The 20,226-nt window shown below is 40.5% G+C and overlaps 4 protein-coding genes across 6 annotated transcripts in view; 2 read left to right on the top strand and 2 right to left on the bottom strand.

The window, feature by feature from the left end:
* usp20 (ubiquitin specific peptidase 20) overlaps nt 1-9,494 on the bottom strand; it is a 19,069-nt gene extending 9,575 nt beyond the window's left edge. Inside the window, exons 1-19 of one of the 3 annotated variants that reach the window (XM_015060656.1) lie at nt 9,205-9,494; nt 8,872-8,978; nt 8,656-8,709; nt 8,346-8,408; nt 8,054-8,194; nt 7,862-7,964; nt 7,605-7,674; nt 7,370-7,483; nt 7,211-7,289; nt 5,694-6,192; nt 5,453-5,602; nt 4,653-4,765; nt 3,792-3,964; nt 1,499-1,593; nt 1,382-1,415; nt 1,251-1,296; nt 960-1,140; nt 721-847; nt 462-631 (exon numbers count right to left, since the gene is read on the bottom strand). In XM_015060656.1, the coding sequence (XP_014916142.1) occupies nt 462-631; nt 721-847; nt 960-1,140; nt 1,251-1,296; nt 1,382-1,415; nt 1,499-1,593; nt 3,792-3,964; nt 4,653-4,765; nt 5,453-5,602; nt 5,694-6,192; nt 7,211-7,289; nt 7,370-7,483; nt 7,605-7,674; nt 7,862-7,964; nt 8,054-8,194; nt 8,346-8,408; nt 8,656-8,709; nt 8,872-8,949 (2,290 nt within the window). In that variant the 5' untranslated portion in view covers nt 8,950-8,978; nt 9,205-9,494. Of the gene's footprint in view, nt 1-461; nt 632-720; nt 848-959; nt 1,141-1,250; nt 1,297-1,381; nt 1,416-1,498; nt 1,594-3,791; nt 3,965-4,652; nt 4,766-5,452; nt 5,603-5,693; nt 6,193-7,195; nt 7,290-7,369; nt 7,484-7,604; nt 7,675-7,861; nt 7,965-8,053; nt 8,195-8,345; nt 8,409-8,655; nt 8,710-8,871; nt 8,992-9,204 lie in introns of all 3 variants that reach the window. The other 2 variants (XM_015060654.1, XM_015060655.1) reach the window with 2 other exon arrangements.
* A 1,785-nt stretch (nt 9,495-11,279) lies between these two features.
* rpl7a (ribosomal protein L7a) lies at nt 11,280-14,518 on the top strand. Its single transcript, XM_015060660.1, has 8 exons — nt 11,280-11,378; nt 12,338-12,458; nt 12,670-12,819; nt 13,164-13,304; nt 13,577-13,656; nt 13,863-13,993; nt 14,226-14,295; nt 14,379-14,518. The coding sequence occupies exons 1-8, from the start codon at nt 11,376-11,378 to the stop codon at nt 14,481-14,483; spliced, it is 801 nt and encodes a 266-aa protein (XP_014916146.1). The 5' UTR covers nt 11,280-11,375; the 3' UTR covers nt 14,484-14,518.
* Nucleotides 14,519-15,235: 717 nt separating this feature from the next.
* surf1 (SURF1 cytochrome c oxidase assembly factor) lies at nt 15,236-17,579 on the bottom strand. The gene is made up of 9 exons (XM_015060658.1): nt 17,405-17,579; nt 17,241-17,301; nt 16,696-16,823; nt 16,509-16,591; nt 16,114-16,305; nt 15,959-16,031; nt 15,657-15,819; nt 15,487-15,568; nt 15,236-15,404 (listed from the first exon to the last, which is right to left on the bottom strand). The coding sequence occupies exons 1-9, from the start codon at nt 17,480-17,482 to the stop codon at nt 15,341-15,343; spliced, it is 924 nt and encodes a 307-aa protein (XP_014916144.1). The 5' UTR covers nt 17,483-17,579; the 3' UTR covers nt 15,236-15,340.
* A 15-nt stretch (nt 17,580-17,594) lies between these two features.
* surf6 (surfeit 6) lies at nt 17,595-19,779 on the top strand. Its single transcript, XM_015060657.1, has 4 exons — nt 17,595-17,820; nt 18,383-18,586; nt 18,667-18,737; nt 18,958-19,779. The coding sequence occupies exons 1-4, from the start codon at nt 17,733-17,735 to the stop codon at nt 19,642-19,644; spliced, it is 1,050 nt and encodes a 349-aa protein (XP_014916143.1). The 5' UTR covers nt 17,595-17,732; the 3' UTR covers nt 19,645-19,779.
* Nucleotides 19,780-20,226: the final 447 nt, after the last annotated feature.

Below are 20,226 nucleotides of genomic sequence, written 5' to 3' on the forward strand. Positions count from 1 at the left end.
TTATTCATGTTCATGACAGGTGTTATGTCATGTTTATGACAGTGTCATGTCAGTCTTATTCACCTCCTTCAATTAAAGTGTTACCAATAATTTTTATAGGAGTAAAATGGTGCCTCATTATGTGATAAACCTGTAAAGAATGAACCTTTCTGTGTGTGAACAATATTAAATTATTAAAAGTTAACACAGCGATTTCCCCTTTTTTGGGTAACAGTGCTTGAAAAATATTTTACCTTCATAATTTTTGTCGAATTAGTCAATTGAGAGTTGCTGTTTTTTTCCAAGTCATCCTCTACAGTCTCGCTTTATGCAACCGCTTCCACAAGCAGTGCGCTAAAACTGTGGAAATCTCTGACCTCCACATGAAACCCTTCTCAAAGAAAGCTTTGTGTGTTGCTCTCTCTTTGCTACAGGGTACGCCATCCTGACCTCAGAGAGGAGAAAACGCAACGATCACGCACCTCCGTGCTGACAAAGAAAGGTGTGATTGCTGATGGGGCCGGGCTCGGCGAAGGTGTTGAACTTGTTCAGCCATTCTCTGGAGATGTAAAACTGCAGCAGGCTGGGCTCCTTCATGTTGGCCAGAGCCACCACCTTCTGCCTCTCTCGCACCGACTCCTCGCTGCTTTTCCTGCGTTAAGCCGAGAAAAACGATAAAAATGTTAAAAAAAAAAAACTAAAAAAAAACAAAAGTCGGTGTAAACTCAGCCTTGAACCCACCGGTAGAACAGCACATAGGCCTCGGCGTTCTGCACCACCGTCTCATGGACCTCTGTCACATACTGATCATCAAACTCGTACCACTGGCCATTGATCACATTCTGACAGTAAGCTATGTAATGCCCGCCTGCGTCAATAAAAAAAAAATAATAATAATGCATGAGAGGACGTGAGAACACTTTTCAAATCAAAGCAAACATGGATTTCTCTCATCTCAGGGAGACAAAGCTCGGTCGTACTTCCTGCGGTGCCATGGTGGCAAATGACTGACAGCAGATCGTAAGAGGTGACTTGAGATGGGCTCTCTTTGGCCAGGAAGGGTTGCATGTCGAGGCCCTCCAGGGGGAAGGACACGTGGCTGCTGATCTTGAATGAATACATGACTTCGTGGCGGAAACGTTTCAGGTGGATGCAAAGGATCTACAAGACAAACACAAAACCTACAGCTGAACTTTGTGCAACTCAAAACCAAATCTCTTATTAAAAGCAAAAACAATAAATAAAAAATGACAACAAAAAAAACCTACTACCTCTGGAAGCTTCAGCACTTTGCAGTATTTGACACCGTTTCGCAATCTGCAGCAAAAAAAAAAACAAACATAAAAAGGTAAATGCATTTGAAAGTCTAATAAGGAAGATTCAACTTGGAGTATATACTTACTTTTTACATCTCTCACAGCTGTACATGTTGTCTCCTGTTTAAAAGAAAAACACACAAACTAAAAAGTGTAACTAACATTTAAAAACCATAACACATCAGTGCAGGAAGTTTCACTACCTTTGAGCTCATCAGCAGCAAAGAAGGCAGCGAGGCAGTCCTCGAGCGTTACCATGGGACCCCAAAACCAGGTGGGGATGCAGGACACCACGAATCTGTTCAAAAGAGCAACACAAAAAGATGATGCATCGTCTGAAGCATAAAAGGCCTTGGAAAAGTATTCAAACCACAGAACTTTTTATGTTTTCTCATGCTACAAACACAAATTTCTGCTCCGTTTTATCTTAGGTTTCATAGTGTCAGATGATAGAAGCAGGAGGAACAAGACACGTGGTTTTGAAATGTTTTTACAAATAAAATAATCTGGAAAGGGTGGTCGTGTCCATTTGCACTCATCCCCTCCAGCTTACAAAGCCTCTAAATAGTTTGTGGAATCACTGTTTAATGCAATTACAGCTGCCAGTCTTTGGAGCTATTTGTAAAACCTTCGCACATCTCAGGACTGACGTTTTTTGCCAGTAAGCTGCGACAGACTGCATGGAGAGTAAACGGGAACATCGATTTTCAATTTGTCACAGATTCTCAATTGGATTTAGGTCAGAACGTTTAACTTCTAAATCTAAGTTGACTCAATGCTCATCGAGATTTGTCTTTTTGCCTCGCATAAAAGATGATGGAAGTGCCTTCAAGCCAACTTCAACTCCATCATAATTCAACTTTCCTTCCGTTAGATTTCTCCCCACAACTTTGAATTTTAATACTGTTACGTCAAACTTTGTTTTATTTCAATCAAGCAAGCAAGCAATCAATTTTAGCTATAAAGCACCCTTCATGTTGGAGGCATAATGGAGGTTATTTCTGAACTGGGTTTTAACCATCCCGGGTCACAGTCTGCAGGTGCAAATACCTGAGTTGTGAAGTGAACTGAATCCGGTGGGATCCTCCCTTCTGCTCCAATCTTTGTAAGAGGGCTGGTGGATATTAAAAGCGATGTGCCTTCATCTTTTCTTCTCTTCCCTGGACTAGCCAGAGTCATTGCTATATTCTTTGCCTAATTTCTTAATAAAATAATAATCAAAATGCGTTTTGATTCATTCGTGATTGACTCAGTGTTTCACCTAAGGTAAGACTTATCTAATTCCCTAACAGTACCAATACACAGTCACTTACAGGAGGAAATACACCGTCCCTTTAACTTTTCAATAAAATATCATTGCAATATCTCAATATTCATATCAGCATATAAGGCTGAATATCACAACTTCACATACTGCATCTTCTAGCTGTGGTGAAATCCAGTCTACTTCTACTTAAACACCAAATCTCACAAATACACTTTAATAATTCTGTCACTTTGCTGTGGATCCACCTGAATTTCCCCAGCGGGGCGATTCCCAGAAGCTTCTGTTTCTCAATTGCACGTTTACAATGGTGGCGTAACGCACATGGCTTTGCAAAGACAGGTTCCCTCTGATGCTACGCCGCCTACTCCTCCCTCTGCCAAACACGTTTCCCTTCATGTAGTAAGAAAAACGCCTCCTCTGCCTCAGTCACATACCGCTTCAGGGTAGTGCAGAGCTTTCCGTAAGCCTCCTCTCTTCCCTGTATATCTATTATGGTTGTAGGTTAAAGGCAAAAGCGAAGAAGCACATAGTTGAAGACTAAAAGGAAACACCTTATCGTTTTTATAAATAAAATGCTGTGCGACACTCACTTCTAATTTAACGTCGTGTTGCCAGAGCAAAGTGACAAACGAGCTACTAAGTCTTTATCACACTCAAAAGCAACTTTCAGGCCTTAGAAAACGTCTCTCCCGCTGTCAGCGCCCATCAGTGGGTTGTCGAATCTCGGAAGCTCTTTCCCCCCATTTTTACTCCACATCTTCTCTCAAAGTGTAAAACAATTACTGCTAATTGCAGGAACCTGACAGCCAGAGGCAGCATAAAGGCACCCGTGGGTCCATCTCATTGAAGCTGACTAAGCATCTTTTGGGTTTCTGTTTCCTGTGCCGTCGCTTCGGCCTACGACACTGCTGCGTGCTCTTACATGCATTTTGCTTACAAAAACTCTGTTATCGCATCTCCCTTTGATGCAGCAGCCAGAGTTCATTTCCCTGGAATCTGCAACGGCTGATTTTCAGCAGCCTTTCTCCGTAGCCAAGTGTGGAAATGAGCGCGACGAGTCAAGATGCGGCTTGCCTGCAGTCTGCAGAAAATACCACCCGCAGGTCAAATTTCTCCAATCAGATAAAGAATCTGAACTAGTCAAAATAAAATCCTGTGCCTTCACCGACCAACACATTTCCATTCCCCCCCCACCAAACTTAAATAATGACTTGGTGTGATTCGCTGACCGGCGTATGGAGTCCATGATGTAGGAGATCCAGCCCTGCGAGCCGTAGGTGTCGGGACACACGCCGGTCTTTACCGGCAGGTTCTGGTGGATGGACGAGTGGAGCTTGGCCAGGTCCTCCTTACCAGGGATGGGGAGCGAGAGGTCCTGGAAGGTCTCCACTGTGGTGGACACCTGGAAGCGTTCAGACACCTACACATTACACTACACTCTGACATAAAAGTGATTCGGCATGTAAACAATCATTCAAATTCCCACACTTACAAGTAATAGCATTAAAATTGGAAATATTTGCTTATTCTCAACCCATGAACTTCTTCTGATTTGTAAATGTTACAACCACAGACTTCTATGCATCTACCTGGGATAGTATGTGACCCACTAGCACAGTTAATGCCTAATTGTAAAATACAGGAAAAAGTGTGTATTTGTGTGACTGAACCACTTTTGCGAGAAGAGGCAAAAAATGTTACTCCAGATTTCAAACGTAGCACAAAGGAACCGCGGCTGCAGCAAACGGTGGTTCCACAAAAATCCATCTCTACCTTTTTAGACTTTAGTTGTAAAACAACAAAAAAAATGTTAATGTGTATTATTTTCCTTCCACTTCACAATTATGCACCACTTTGTGTTAGTCAGCCACATAAAATTCCAGTAAAAGGCATCAAAGCTTCTGTTTGCAATCTAAAAAAAAAAAAAAACAAAACTGGACAAGTTCTAGGAGCATGAATCATCCTGCAAAGTACTGAATGTGACTAACCATTAAATAAACACAGCCCTTACTTTAACCATTTTAACCTTTGAGCAAATTAGGAACATGTGTGATTAGCCCCCCCTGGTGTTGAAATGCTGCACTTCTCACCCTGTCGCAGGTCAGACACTGCACCAGGGAGAGGATGGAGCCGTCGAAGATGTCTGAGATGACGCTGCGATAGTGAGACTGCTTCTTCTTCCTGGAGGTGAGCAGCAGCTGAGCTATGTAAAGAACCATAGCAGCAACTAATTTAAAGGACAGGCTTCACTGCTAAAGCAACCTGAAACACAGCAGTGCTCAGTACTTTGTGCCACTCAAAGTAAAGACCTATACAAAAAAAAAAAAAAAAACATCTAAACTATTTATGTATTTAGCTGACAAAATGGGAACAAAAATATCGGTAGATGCTCAGACATGATTAGATCGCAAACTTTCACCAGTTTAAACTAATGTGATTTTTTTTTATGCTGAAAAAAATCTGTCTTAGGTTGACAAGTGTCTTTACAGAAAATGGTCCCCAGTTTTCATGTGCTTAATGAATGTAGGATTTCAGAGGTGTTTTTTTTGTTTGTTTTTTTTTTGTGGCCCCTGAAATGATTCTGTTTGCCCCTAACTAGTATTAAGAATGGTATAAACTATTTGGCTACAGTCCGAAGCCGTTTTTATGTTTTGGATCTTTAATGATACGCAGATTTTAGAAAAAAAAATTGTTTATCCATTAGCAGTTAAAACTAAAAAAAATTAAATTTTTGCATTTTTCATTTCATGAATTTTGTGGCCTATCAGTAGTTTAAGTTTTCAAGTAATGGAAGTTTGGACACCATTTACTGTGAAATATCCCACCAAATCAAACCCATTAAAAGTCGCAACAAAAGCCCTCGGTTCTAAAATCTCCAAGTTGTTTCCACCTTTCTTGAAGGAGTAGGCCGGTCCTGCGGAGCGGAGCGGGCTGGAGCGGGGCGGACTGGACGACAGCTTGGGATGCAGCTCCTGCAGGGTTCGGACAGGGCTGCAGGGGGTGGACTGCGGCTGGGTCATTGATGCTTCATTGTCTGGCTCTTAAACAGCAACACATCAGAGGCCAAAAATAACCATTTATAAGTGGATGACTCAACATAAACAATAAAAAAATAAAATCCTGGCTGCTACCTGAGGTGTTGTTGCTCTGGCCTTGCACCTGCGCTGCAGTAGATGTCTGGTTGTCCTCCTGGACGTCAGCGTTTGCGGTCGGCGCAGGTGGCTCTTCCTCCCCCCTCTCGGGAGCCCCGTCCTCCGCCGCCGTGTCAACGTCTGCGTCCTCGTCCATCTCCTGTGAGCCGCCCCGCAGGGGGGAGCCGGACACCCTCCTCTCCTTCAGCCTCTCCTTCTCCGAGATCACCATCCCCGAACCCACTCCCGCAGACGGGGACCTAAACCCATCGCACTCGTCCTGCAGGAAGAGCTCGCCCTCCCCGAGGCCGCCACCCTCACCCCGGTCACTGCTGGAGCCGGAGTCGCAGGACAGGAACTCGTCTTCGGAAGGGGAGCGGTCTCCGTCCCGCCTCTCGTCCACGTCGCTCCCCTCCCCGCTCATGCTGCACTCTGTCAGCGGCTCCTTCAGCTCCTCGTGCAACTGGTCCATCAGACAGCGCAGGAACTCCTGGGTGTCCTGTAGAGACGGGAATATTAGAACGATGACTGCGGCTTCCTCAGCGGAAGCTGGGCTTCTGCAGAGAAGAAATATAAACCCCGAAAATGGCTGTTCCACAAGACATTAGAAAAAAAAACAACACATGGACATCCTTTCTGCAGCAAGAAATTGTTTCCTTCTGAAAACTATAAAGGACTTAAAAACTGCCACAAATAAAACAAATAATGAATGAAACACAATTGGAAATACATGCACTACGTTAAAAACTGATAATAATAATGACTTTTTGGTCAAATATAAGTAAGAATTCTTGTCTTAGTGCAGGCTCAACTCTGGGATTTCAGTGTAAAAAAGCTGGTTCAATTCACTATGTTTGACATGCATCAAAAGAACAAAATGCTTTTGTAGTCTAATAGAGTTCATAAGGCCTTATCTATCCCAGAAAACCAAATAAAGTCACAAGGATTTTTGCTCACTGTTTATTCTGAATGAGATAATATCAGTATATCATACTCTCGATATTGCATTTAATTGTGTCTGAAGGTCCCTAGCTATACCTCCGTACAGGAGATGTTTCAAGGACCGTTTTAAATCCCTGAAAAATTTACATTTCATTTAGAGGACTTTTAGGACAGAAAATGTAAGCACTTGTAATTTTTATACTCAAGTCTGCTTTGCTTTACTCTTTTCCCTATTTTGTGCAAAAAATGCATTTAAAGCTGCAGGAAATACTTCTGAAAGAAGAAGGTAGAAATGATTTCCTTAAAAAAAAACAGGTTATTAAAATCGGTCCTTTCGAAAGGCCAAAATTGTTAAATTGCTAAGTGAAACTAAAAGGTAAAACATGTTTGTTTGTTTTTTTAACTCAATCTTCCTTCTTGGGATGTGGCTGTTATCGGTCATTTAAGGTGAACTAGAGTAGTTTTTGACAAAAACACATAAATCTAGAGTTTGAGAATCATTTGACTTAGAAAACCAGCGTTGCAGTATTGCATTGGAGTAGAAATCAAAGTTCAATTACTTGCTGCGTGCTCACCTGCTGAGCATAACCTCGAAACATGGGGTTTACCAGTTTGATGCCGTGGGACAAGCTGGTCGGGACAACATAACTGGGCCTGAAAGTGGAAAAGGCATGTGAGAAATATTTAAGTAAACAAAAGCGAATAAGCTTAGAAAGTTGGACGTGGCTTTGTACCGTTTCTTGTGCCAGAGCTCTGAGATGAGTTTCTGGTAGCTCTTACACAGAGCCGGTTTCTTGTCGGTCCGGACCAAGCCGCTGCAGTCCAGGAAAAACTGGGTGAGCGGAGGGCTGGAGAACAAAAAGTATGCAGTGTTAAATTCAGGAGGACCGCTTTAGCTCAAAAAATACAAAACAAGATTCTAAAGCGAGGCTCATCCCTGATGATTGGGCCAATTGGAGGTGAACCCACCAGTTGGACAAGGCCTGCAGGGCAGCATTCATGTAGCAGGAGTTTCCAATATTCTTCATTCCTGTCAAGCCTAGAGGCAACAAGGGCAAGACCCATGAACTTCTTTAACTTAGCTATGAACACACACACACACACACACACGCACGCACACACAAACGTTTGTTTTGTTTTTTTTCCTTCAATATTTACTTTTGGAAGTTTAGTTGGAAATTAGTAAGATTTGAATGAATTGTTGATGCCAAGACAATTTTTTGCACCTCTTGGCTTCAGCTCATCCTCCTCTGATTCTGAGCCATCTTCTTCCGCAACAGCAATCGGTACTGCTTTCAGAGGGTGACCTGCTGACTGGACAGCAGCTTCCTGTGGAAAAAAGAAATGCATGAGTTTCTTTATGCATCGAGCAGACTGGAGGTAACAAAGTAATTCGGTATCTTGGCCACAATTTGCACCTGCTCTGCAGCTTTGCAGTGGTGGGACGCAACCGGAACAGGGACCAGCGCCGGCCTCTGATCCAAAAACACCTCCCGCTCGCACACGTAACACCAGATCCTGAAGGTTGTTAGGTTCACTGTCAGGTTGTGCTTTTTAGCCTAAAGAAAAACACCAGAAACAAAATGCTTCAGTGGCTTGTGAAACAATTTAACATTTCACATTTGTACACAATACAAAAACAAATTCTGTATGTTTTTTTTTTTGTTCTGGATTACATGGATTAGACCAATCATCATCAGATGTTTTTACCTGTGCATGCAGAGTGCTGTGATCGGCGTAGGACTCTCCACAACCAACATACGAACAGTCACTCTAAAAAAACAAAAACACATTCTGAATGTTGTACTGCCACACAAAGTACAAAATTACTTATACCTTTCAGCTTCTATGCCAGAAAAAGCAGCACTTTTCAATTACATTAATGCATCACACCATCATTATTTATTTAGCAAACACCTGCCTTTCTAATGCAAGATAATGTACAGTAAGTGCAACACCGGCTGCTGCTGGAGCACACATGTGTTACGCAAGACTCACAGACACAATTTCATAAAATTACCTGCAGACAGGCCCATAAGTTGGGACCTCCAGCTCCACATGACTGGCAAGTTCCCTACAAAAAACAGCAACAGAGTGGGTTCCAATCAACTAAATGCAACAACAAAATATTGCAGAGCTTATTATACAAGAACGTTAAGAAGAGGTGTGTGTTAGTTATGACACAATGATTCACACACAGCCAATGACTTGCACCAATAAATTCATTTACACCCACCTTGGATTTCTGGAGAAGGTCCTCTTTGGTGACCTCTCCTATTGAGTCCAGGTGAGGACAAACGTCTGGCTCTGCCATTGTACTCGCTGTCTCCACTAGGACGTATCCTAACAGATACGTCTGTATAAGAAAAAAAAACAAAAAACATATTTCCTAAGAGGCTGTTGCAACTCAGCTAGCTGGGAGCACAGACATCACACAAACCCTGCCTCTTGACAGCACAAACATATGTGATGTAAATATATATTTAAAAAATACATTCTAAGTTGAAACCTAAACGTATGTGCAGAGGCTGACAGCTCAGCAAAGAGACAGGCCCGGGTGTTTACTCACGAAAGAAGAGAAAGAGCTCCTTTCTCCAGCGATGACAGCTTTTATTAACGCCTCATAATAACAGAATAGCAGCAGCTGCCGCTGTCAAGATGGTAATATCTCATGTCCGCACACACAAAAAAGCCTCGCTTTGAGTGTAGGCAGCTGACGGTGTGCTAGCTAGAAGAGGAGCTGACCGAGCGACGCTGTACCCTGGCCCACCATCCTCCAACTGCCCCCCCTCCCTCACCATCCGCAGAGCCGAGGAACCGCACGCATGGCACGGCATGACGCAAGCAGCAGGAGCGTCGGGGTAGAGCGGGTAAGCCTGACCACTTCAACTCCAAATAATTAATTATTAAAATTATTATTATTTACAAGACAAAAGAAAAGAAAACGGCACATAAACAGATACATAAAATGCACGTTCTTTTAGTTCTTCGTAACTTATTTACGGAAGTTAAGTGATTTTGTACGTCGCTTAAATGGGTCCTGCTTGTGCATTGACTGACATACATTAAGGTCCTCCTGACCTGAATAATGATAACTCTCTCCCATGGCCAAAAGATTTTCTGATAAGTAAAATTTAAACTTAACTATTAAAGGATGTTATTATGTTAAATTGACGTTTTTGAGCGTTAATGGTGTCAAAATATTATTTTAATTGAAAAAAAAAACATACCTGGGAGTTATTGTGATTCTTTCATGCATATTTGAGGAATCCTTGAATCTCCCATGGCAGCTGCTGAACTCATCATATGTACTACTTCTCAGTCCAATACTCCTAAGAACGATATAATATAATGAGTATAATGAGAAGCATTGTTGTGATGACATTAGGCAGTGTCAGAAAGAATAGTAGGTGTTTCTTAAAGAGACACAGCCCAATTTCAAGGCATTAAATTGCAAAACCTAAGGTTTTTAAGTCAACATTTAGGAAGACACTTCTCCATTCAGCCTTTAACAACATTCGTAGGATTTTTGCATTAAGAAGTAGCTATGACGAGCTCAGTACTTGGAGGACACTGCAGCTCTGAGAAGGTGCTGCGTAGAAAAGGCAGCGCTTGGTGAGAGCAAGTGTTTATGCACCCCAAATGTCTGCCACAGGAGACTAAATGATTTCTCAGAGATGCATGAAAGAATCACAGCAACACTCTATGTTTTGGGTGAGGGAAAAAAATTATGATGTGAGAAAAAAACAAAAAAAAAAAAAAAAAAAAAAAGTCGATTTTACATAATGACCTCCTGCCACCCTTAAAGCTGCAGTGTGTTTTTTTTTTAACTTATTTGTTAAAAAATTATGATCGTATCATGACAGTAAGATAGATAATCTGCGGGGAAAAAAATAGATTCTCTGCCTTATCCTATTGCTCACAGAACCAACTGCAGAAACGACTCAGTCAGAACCAACCAATCAGAACCAGAAGGAGGGTTTTAGCGCTGTCAATCAGGCATGTGCAGATCCCCTCACTCCACAGCTGGTTCACCGTAACACAGTCTGCCAAAAACACTATGGCTAGTTAGCATGGCCAATCAATGAAGGTGGATAAATGTAATAGTGAATTGGTGACAGTTTTAAGAAATATAGAAAAAACATATTTTTGAAAAGGTAACATACTCTAGGTGTTTTACATATTATCAGGGTTGCCAGCAATTATGAAGGATGCTTTGTTATTAAGACTTGATATAATAAATAAATTAGTATAATATTAGACACATCAAATACAAATGCTTCTAGGACTAATATTTTGAAAGGAACTATATGCTTAGCTTACACATTTTGTTGGATGTTCGAACTCCAAACGAATAACAAATCAAAATCCTTGTTTTCGTCTAACTTTCCTTTGTTTTCTTCTAATGAGAAGATCTGACAAGAGTAGTTTAAGAAACCAAGAGTATGGCTACTGAGGATGCGAAATAGGTGAGCGACTGACAACCAAAATATTAAGCTCGCTCTAAATTTGTAAATAAAAACATATTTAAATAAAGAAAGCCTATTTTAACACTGATAACTGATTCTGGGTCTGTTTCCCATTAGTTCAATCAATAGTCTTCAGCCAATCACAAGAGAAGAAACTGACTCCAAATCAGCACCACTCAAACCCGCTCCTACGCACACGTAGTCGCGTTGGAAATCTCGCGGTATTTTACCCTACCCACAACCTCCGGTCTTCCTTTCTGCCTGAACCGACATGGTAGGTACATGTTTGCCTCTTCAGCCAGAATACTTATGTTGCTGTATCTGCTTGCATCCTTGTCTTTATGATTCTTATTATATTTCAAAATATCATTTTAAAGTCATTTAAGCCTTGTTGTTAATATAGTGAGGATATTGTGGGTTTGTATGCTGCAATTTGTGATTAAAACCCGGTTGAAGTTACAAGTGTAGCCGGTATGAGCAGTGCTGTATTGGCCAAATAGAAACTAGTGCAAAACGGGAACGGGGGTTTCGGTATTTTCATTTTATTTTAATATACGAGTTGTTACTTAAAACTAGTAAAAGATCAGATGAACTTGTGTATTGTCCAAGTTTACAGTCTCCGGTTACGTTAAGCTAATAGCGTTGGCTAATGGGGCCTTAGCGTCGACCTAGCAGTTGCTAGCAGTGCATGATGGGCCACAGTGCTAGTGTAATGTAGGTTTGCCGGATACATTCTTTAACTAAAGTTTAACATATTTAAGGAATTTGTCAAATTCCTTACATTTTAAACTAGCAAGGTTAGTTTCCCATGAATCATTTAATGAATGTATTTCATGCAGTGATGCCGTTTGGCAATGTAGTTAGCTCCTTATTCCTAAATGAATTTGAGCGATGAGCTAATTTCATCCATTTTTTAAATTGCCTTTGAAACACTACGTGTACTACAGTGTTCAAAATATAATTGAACACTATGTATTATAGTCCTCTGAATCAGCAGTGTCTTGTCCTGGGAAGGATTTCCCTATTCCAACACACTTGAATCCACAAGTTTAGACTCTGTTGTCAGGCTCTACAGTGTAGTTGATAGCCAGATTTGATTCAGGTGTGCTGAATCAAATTAGCACACCTGAGGCTTTTTTTTCTTGTAATTCATTTTAAGATATGGTTTGAAACTTCTAAACTTGATACTTTAAGTTTATCACTAATATTTTTATTTTTTTCCTGTCTTGCCAGCCTAAGGGAAAGAAGGCTAAGGGGAAGAAGGTGGCACCTGCCCCTTCTGTGGCCAAAAAACATGAGCCCAAGAAAGTAGTCAACCCCCTCTTTGAAAAGAGGCCAAAGAACTTTGGCATCGGTGAGTATTCAGCTTTTTTGTAGAAGTTTTTTTCCATTGGGGCTAATAGATACACTTATGGTGCAGATGATGTAAAAGAATATTTGCTATCTTAACATCCGTGATGACAATCTCCCACCAAGATCGCTGATGCACGCTCGATGTAACGGGTGACGAAGCAGATAATGCTCTGAACTGTTGGAAGTAAAACTTTTTGTTTGCTTGTCCACAGGCCAGGACATCCAGCCAAAGCGTGACCTTACACGCTTTGTGAAATGGCCTCGTTATGTTCGCCTGCAGAGGCAACGCTCCATTCTGTACAAGCGTCTGAAGGTTCCCCCTGCAATCAACCAGTTCACCCAGGCTCTGGACCGCCAGACGGGTAAGATTATAAACATTTGGATTTGTACTTCGTCTAAACTTGGAGCTCAAAGAAACCATACTGTAGAGATGCATTGAGTTTTTCTTGTCTGTTTACATTTTCAACTTTCTTGTAAAAACGGGTCAGAAAGTGAATATTTGTAAAATATTGCATTGTATAAACCTTGTCAATAGATGAATTCTTTACTGTTTCTTTGCAAATGATGTGAAATATTTGCTATCTGACTGTGATGACATTTCCACCAAGATCACTGATGCATTCAGCTGAAACTCTTTCTAATTTGTGACGTTTTTGCCTTTATTTATTTTTATTCTTTTAACTGAATGTATTGTTCCCTGCTCCAGCCACCCAGCTGTTTAAGCTGGCCCACAAGTACAGACCAGAGACCAAGCAGGAGAAGAAGAAGAGGCTGTTGGCCCGTGCTGAGCAGAAGGCAGCCGGGAAGGGAGACACCCCCACCAAGAGGCCTCCTGTCCTCCGTGCAGGTGAGGTGTACAAGAGTTATGCAAACAAACGTCTACAAAATAATGCTAAATGTTAAACTAGACAATAAGATAATCCTTTGAAAATATTGGGCATTTCAAGATATTCAGCTTTATCCAACTTGGCCATGATGCAGTGATGACTTGAATTTCTTCACCTGAAATCTGTCTTGATGCTTTTTGAGCTTTTTAACCCTGAGCATTGGCCACAGATTTTTTTTTCTTTTTGTGTGCTGGCATATCAGAAGTTACATTTTTTTCTGTTTTATCTCCAGGTGTGAATACCGTTACCTCTCTGGTGGAGAACAAGAAGGCTCAGCTGGTCGTCATCGCTCATGATGTGGATCCAATTGAGGTAAGACTTGGAGAAAATTTGGGTTAACAATGAAGGTGATCACTGGCAATGATGTTTGAATTTCTTCACCTGAATCCTTTATGTGGATCAAAACTTACGAGCTTTTTAACCCTGAGCAGTGACCTTTTAAAGAGTTAATCTCGATTACACACCAACTTGAACTATGTGCATTTTTAACGGCTTTTACATGTGTCCTGGTTTTCCAGCTTGTGGTCTTCCTTCCTGCTCTCTGCCGCAAGATGGGTGTCCCATACTGCATTGTGAAGGGCAAGGCCAGACTGGGAAGACTGGTGCACAGGAAAACGTGTACTTCATTTGCATTCACACAGGTTAACCCGTAAGTGTCATCATAAAGTAAATTATTTCCAGGTTTTTATTTGAGAGTTTAGGTTGATTTTTAATGTCACTTCTCATGAAAACAGCTCAAACTGTTTTTCTAATTTACATTCTAGATGAATGATTCATTAAGTTTATTTTGTACTAAAATGATTAACAAGGTTGTATGTACTGGTGTGGTGCTTTTTGCTCTAAAGCCATTCAGTATTGAGTCATGTTTCTCTCTTTCTCAGTGAGGATAAAGGTGCCCTGGCTAAGCTTGTGGAAGCCATCAAGACCAACTACAATGACAGATATGAGGAGGTAAGCTGTAACTTCTGGTCTTTGTTTTATAAATATGCACCTAAGAGAGAGCTAATTTTAAATGACTTGAATTGTTTTTACAGATCCGTCGTCACTGGGGAGGTAATATCCTGGGCCCCAAATCCACAGCCCGCTTCACTAAGCTGGAGAAGGCTAAGGCCAAGGAACTGGCAACCAAGCTTGGTTAAAATGTTTGGAATAAAAATGTATGTTCTAATACAAGTGACTTTGTGTTTATTAAGTCTGAATGTGGCACCTTTTCAATCGTTGCTGTTAAAGAATGAAAATATGCACCAAGGTTTAACCAAATATTTTCTACATGTTCAAAGAAGCATCTAAAAGATTGTGAAAGTTGATTTGATCAGGAATTTTGAAGTAAGCTTATAAATATTAAATGAGCAGTTTGGATCCTAAATGATGCATCTTCTGGTGTAACAAAGCCACTGAAAAGTGATTGAGTTAACTCAATGGAGAGAAAAGTTAGTGAATTATAGTTCTTAAAGCAATTTTGTTTTAAAACATTCCTATAGAAGCCTTGCAATTCCTGGTTTGGTCAAGTCGATATGGTTTGTGGTGGTATAAAGCAAGATTTTGCAATGTTCAACAATCCTACATGTTCAGATTTTCGATACAAGTTTAAGATTTAAAATATGCACTGTGTATTTTGGGTGCCAGTTGCTGAGCAATACAGGAGATATTTAAAAGAGTAAGTTGTGGACTGGCAAAAAAAAAAAAAAACTCCAGGAACTGCATTATTTTTTTTAGTAGTAAAAATTCATCAATTTTCTACGAGCTCATTCCTTTTGAAGATGTGCATATAATCCTAAAATGTCCACCATGGAAGTTACCTGGACATGCAGAAACTATACTTTTATACCAGCCCTTTGAATCTCTAGCATAATTGTTTTGCTAGATAAGATTTCAACTTGGAAACAAAAAGTACTCATAAGATATTTATTTGTATTCTTGGCTACATGGACAATTATGCATTGATGGTCAACATCCTCGAGAATTGCTGTGTAACATAATTTTCAGCGATACATGATTACAATTTAATCTTGATGAACTTTGCATACCACATATAGGAAGTAGCTGCACACAAACCATACCTGGAAAAGAAAAGGGGATATGCAATAAGTCATTAATAACTAGTTCAAGATATCAGATCTAAGTGAAGAGGCTCTGGCATACCAAGTTATGATGTATTGCATGTGTTCATTTCTCAGTGTGACCCGGGTCTGTCCTCCGACTGGTCCCCCTGGAATAGTGCTTTCTGTGTCACACAAACCCCTTTGAATTAGTAAATGTGTTGCTAATGTGTGAGGGGTGAACTCTGCTCTCACTACAGCTTAGGTTCTTACTGAAGTCAGCGTCGATCAAGATGGGAGCAGCCCCAGTGATGCGAGACATGGCCTCCAGGTCACGGTAATGCCAGCGATTTTTCTCTTCGTCGTTGTTTGGTACAAAAGGTTTGCGCGTTTCTGTCAGCCTGACGACCCCCACCACCTCCACCTCATCTTCCACCTACAGGAAATGAGCAAAACTGGGCTAAAGTTTCTTATACAAAAGATTTAATTTTGTGATTAAAACCTCATCACAGGGAAGAGTTAAGTTGTATAAACCCTGCTGGCCTTTGATTAGTAACCCAATTTAAAACACTAACCTGCCCCTTCATTCTGGTCTCCGGTCGTATTTTCTGCTTTGGTACGTATCCTCTGTTGACCAGGATTTTGATGCTGCAGTGGCGTGAACAGCATACAACATCAGTTAGATCCTGTATCATGTAGTTATACCTTATTAGTTTGCTGTTATTTTTACCCAAGGTCAGAGCAATGAAAGGGGGTGATGACGTTGGCTCCAATCTCTCCACTCGAGGACAGGCTTCCTGCCTCCCTGGCCTCTTTCTCCGGGTCGACAGGCGAGCGCGGCATGATGTACAGCTCCTGAGAGTGATCATAGTGCCCGCGAACTTTCACCCTTCTGTACTCCAGCTTGTTCACTTCAAGAGGACTAAGATACAGAGATTGAAATGACAAGAATACCTTCACAACGATGAATACAATTCATGCAGAAGAGTACTTTGTTAGCATCCCAAGAAAGAAGTTGTATTTTGGCATGGTGGTAGTTTTTTGGTGTGTATTGGTGCTTTTTTTTTCTTCATTAAATCAGTTTAATCCTTAGTGTTTGCAAAGAAAGTGAGTTCAGTTACTAACTCAGGAGGAAGAGGAATAGGCTCCGCTGTGGTGAGGCATCTCAGTTCATTGATTAAACCCATCTTCCACTGACGCCTTTTCACCTTTAGAAAAAGAAAGCAATCTGAGTCAACACAAAATTCACCTTAATCTCACTAACAAAGCAAAGCAAAAGGAATACATCCTTCATTTTAGGATCAAGTGGTACCTGCCATGTACCCAAGCCAAAGGTGGCTGCAGGGATGAGCAGCAGGAACCACTTCAGGAAGGCGTCCTCACTTTTCTCTGCATCGGCTGCAGTAGAACTGCACTTTCGACCAAAGATAACAAACCTGCCTGGACATTTACAGCAACACAGACACTTTTCCATTAAACTGAAACGCTTCAACAGAACTGATAAAAAAAACTAGATGTATAACCAGCTGAATAAATTGGTAAGAATTAAATGCGTAGTTTGATAAATACAGATAAGATAGCTGTTTGAATACATTAAAATAAATAGGACTATAATAATTTAAATTAATAAACAGGTAAATTAAAAGTTTAAAAAGTAAATATTTGATGAAATACTATGAATAAACACATGCATAACTTAATTAAAAGTCGCTCAATTTTCAGTACATTATGCGAGCTTTCACTGTAGGAGTGTGAGGTTCCATTTGTGTCAAAAACATCTAATCATATGACTTCTACTTATTTTTGACACAAATGGAACCCCACATACGAGTAGACTAGAGACAGTAACTACATCACCATCTGCGCGTTTGAAGAGTGCTGGAAGCAAGAAAGTCCTCTTGATTTTAGTGACAGGAGTCTGCAAGGATGCAAACCCAGACTGAACTCACTTTTCTACAGGTAAGCATGACATTCACAGTTTCACTGGAGAATAAAATTATGAATATGACATAGAAACTTGCCTGCTTTCTTAATGTCGGAAGAAGCCTGTTGGATAAAGCCAGCAGGGATTTCAGAGAAGCCATGTTGGGCCTAAACATTGACGAAAACAAGTGTTTTTACAGCCGAAGAAAACAAGCCGACGCTAACTACATAACTGACTTTATTTCTTCCTGTTTAGGACACGTAGGGGGATGATTTTTGGTGTTACTCCTTCCGGGTTCAACATCACTTCGTCCCGTTTGTTTTTAATCCACGTGTGTGAAGAAATGTGCTGATAGTTTTAATCCAGATATTTATTTCTGACTGTAATCAGCTGATTCAGTACGGAACCTCGGTTTAGGTGAAGACATGGACCTCGCCGCCAAGGACTCTTACTTGCAAGTACTTGCAAGTAAAGTCATTTCTCAGAGAGAGGAGCCAACGAAGAGGGCGTTTGGTAATATAGCCCTATAAACTTATTAAGACTTGACTATATATACACACATTTTTAAATTGCACTACCTACTGCTATGACTTGCGCATAATTGCCTCAAAAAGCTCGTTAAGTACGAAGCGTGTCATTAATTTTGGATGCATTACCATGGTTTACCACAAGTGGCGCTGTGTAGAAGTTATTTAGCTCTGTGAAACAAAATTTAAAATATCAAGATTATATGCTTTAATCTGTTTTTACTTGTAATCCATTTGTCTGCACTAAACTGTTAAAACATACTGTAACCATAGATTATTCACATTTTCTGAAGAACATGGGCAGACAAATAATGAAGTAATAGACATTGAGGTTTGTGGTTAGAATGTGGCAAAATATGTAAAAAGTCAAACACATTTCTCCAATCACTTTAAGCTTATTTGGCCATATTGTGGTAGGCCTGTGACTTATAATCAGCCAAAAGAAACTCTGCTTTGCGTTTTAGAAATTTTCTGCATTCTGTAAACATGAAATGTTTTGTATTCCAGTTAAAGTAGGAGATCCTCATTATTTGTTATCTCTGTTTTAGTTCACTTCAAAGGTAAAAGTGACACCGATCCTCCAAGCAAGAAGAAAAAAAAACCAAAGAAGAAGAATCTGAAAGAGAACGGCAATGATAAGACTCCCAAACCCCAACAGAAGCCTAATCCTTCTCCAGCAGCTCCGAAAAGCCCTGGGAAGACAAAATCAACTACTCAAAGTGTGAATGGAAGCACGTTGCACACACCTAAAGGTGCTGGGGACAGAAGGTTTTATGAGAGATTCAATAACAATTTCAGTAATGTCCTCACTTAATCTCATTTTGATGTGCAGAAACAAGCTTCTCCACTGTGGATGTATTGCGCAAAAGACTCCATGAGAAGATTGAAGAGTCCAGAGGGCAGGTATGTAGACCTGAATGCAGCCTTCAGTCTAAGCCAACCAGTGTGGTAGATATCAAATATGAAGTTTGTTCATATGAAAAGTAAAGCACACAGATGAATATTAAATAACATAATGAGAGACCTTTATATGCTTCTATTTTCTGTCTTAAAAATATGTACAAAAACATTTTCTTGATTTTCCTCATTGTTGGAGTAATAACAGGCCTGTTCCTTTAAACAGGGAGCTCCACAGGATGCATTATCAGAAGCCGTTAAGGCAAAGCGCGCAAAGCGAAAGATGGAACGGGAGCGCAAGAAGAGGAAGAGGAAAGAGTTTCTGTTGAAGAAGCTTGCAGAACAAAGCGGTCAGGAACAGCCCGTGGAGATAAAAGAAGAACCGATCGCTCCTGCCACGGAAAAAAGGGTTACGTCGGCTATTGTCTTTAACAAAGTAGAGACGGTGGACGAGGGCTATGAAACCAAATTCCAGGCAAAAATTAAGAAGAAGAAAAGCGAAAAAGGTAAAATAACGCCACTGACCGGGAGGAACTACAAGCAGCTTCTGAGCCGAGTGGAGGCTCGCAAAGAGAAGCTGGAGCGGCTGAGGGAGAAAGACGAGGCGAAGGCCTCCGAGTTGGAAAACAAGATCAAATGGACCAACATGCTCTACAAGGCCGAGGGCATCAAGATCAAGGATGACGAAGACCAACTGCGCGCCTCCTTGAAGAGGAAGGAGAAGAGGCGTGCGCAGAGGAAGAAGAAGTGGACTAATCGAAGCGAGACCGTGATTGAGAAGATGCAGCAAAGACAGGACAAGAGGAGGAAGAACCTCCAGAAACAAAAGCAGGCTAAGATGGAGAAGAAGAAGAACAAAGCGAGGAAGAAGGGCAGAGTGCTGCCCGAGGACTTGAAGAAAGCAGCAGTTTAGAGGAAGAGAAGTTCAGGAATGGTATACAGTGTGCTCCGTAATATAATTACATTTTTGCATATGCTGAATATGAGTGAAATCTTGGCTGTGAAATGTGTTTATTTTAGCAAAAGTAAAGGAGCTATTGTCTAGCTAAAGCCTCTTTGCTTTTATTTTGTCATACTACATATAATATGTGTATAATATTTCACATTTACCTAAAAGTTTTGTTTGTAGGTTTCAAAAATAAAACCTTAACAAATTTGCCTTGTACATAGTTGGAGCTTGATTGACTTCTTTTCTATACCATTTCATTGTTGGTGATAAATATTAAGTTTCCACTTGAATCAAATGTGCACAAGTCTGGAAGCGGCAGTGAATCTCAAAAGCGTAAACATCCCTATTAAATAAGTGAGAATTTGAGAAATTATTTTCAAAATAGCCACAAAATTACCACAAGTAAATAACTTGATGTGGCATTTATTTAAATGTTTTCTTAATTCCTTTGTTTGTGTTTTTTTTTTTTTTTTTTTTTTTTTTTTTTTTTGGGCCTCTTGTAAAAACATCTCCCATTTTTTGCTTGTAAAATTTTTTTTTTATTTT

The sequence above is a fragment of the Poecilia latipinna genome, unplaced genomic scaffold (genome assembly GCF_001443285.1).
Source record: "Poecilia latipinna isolate Pla-1442-1.1 unplaced genomic scaffold, P_latipinna-1.0 Scaffold1734, whole genome shotgun sequence".
NCBI classification, from domain to species: Eukaryota; Metazoa; Chordata; class Actinopteri; order Cyprinodontiformes; family Poeciliidae; genus Poecilia; species Poecilia latipinna.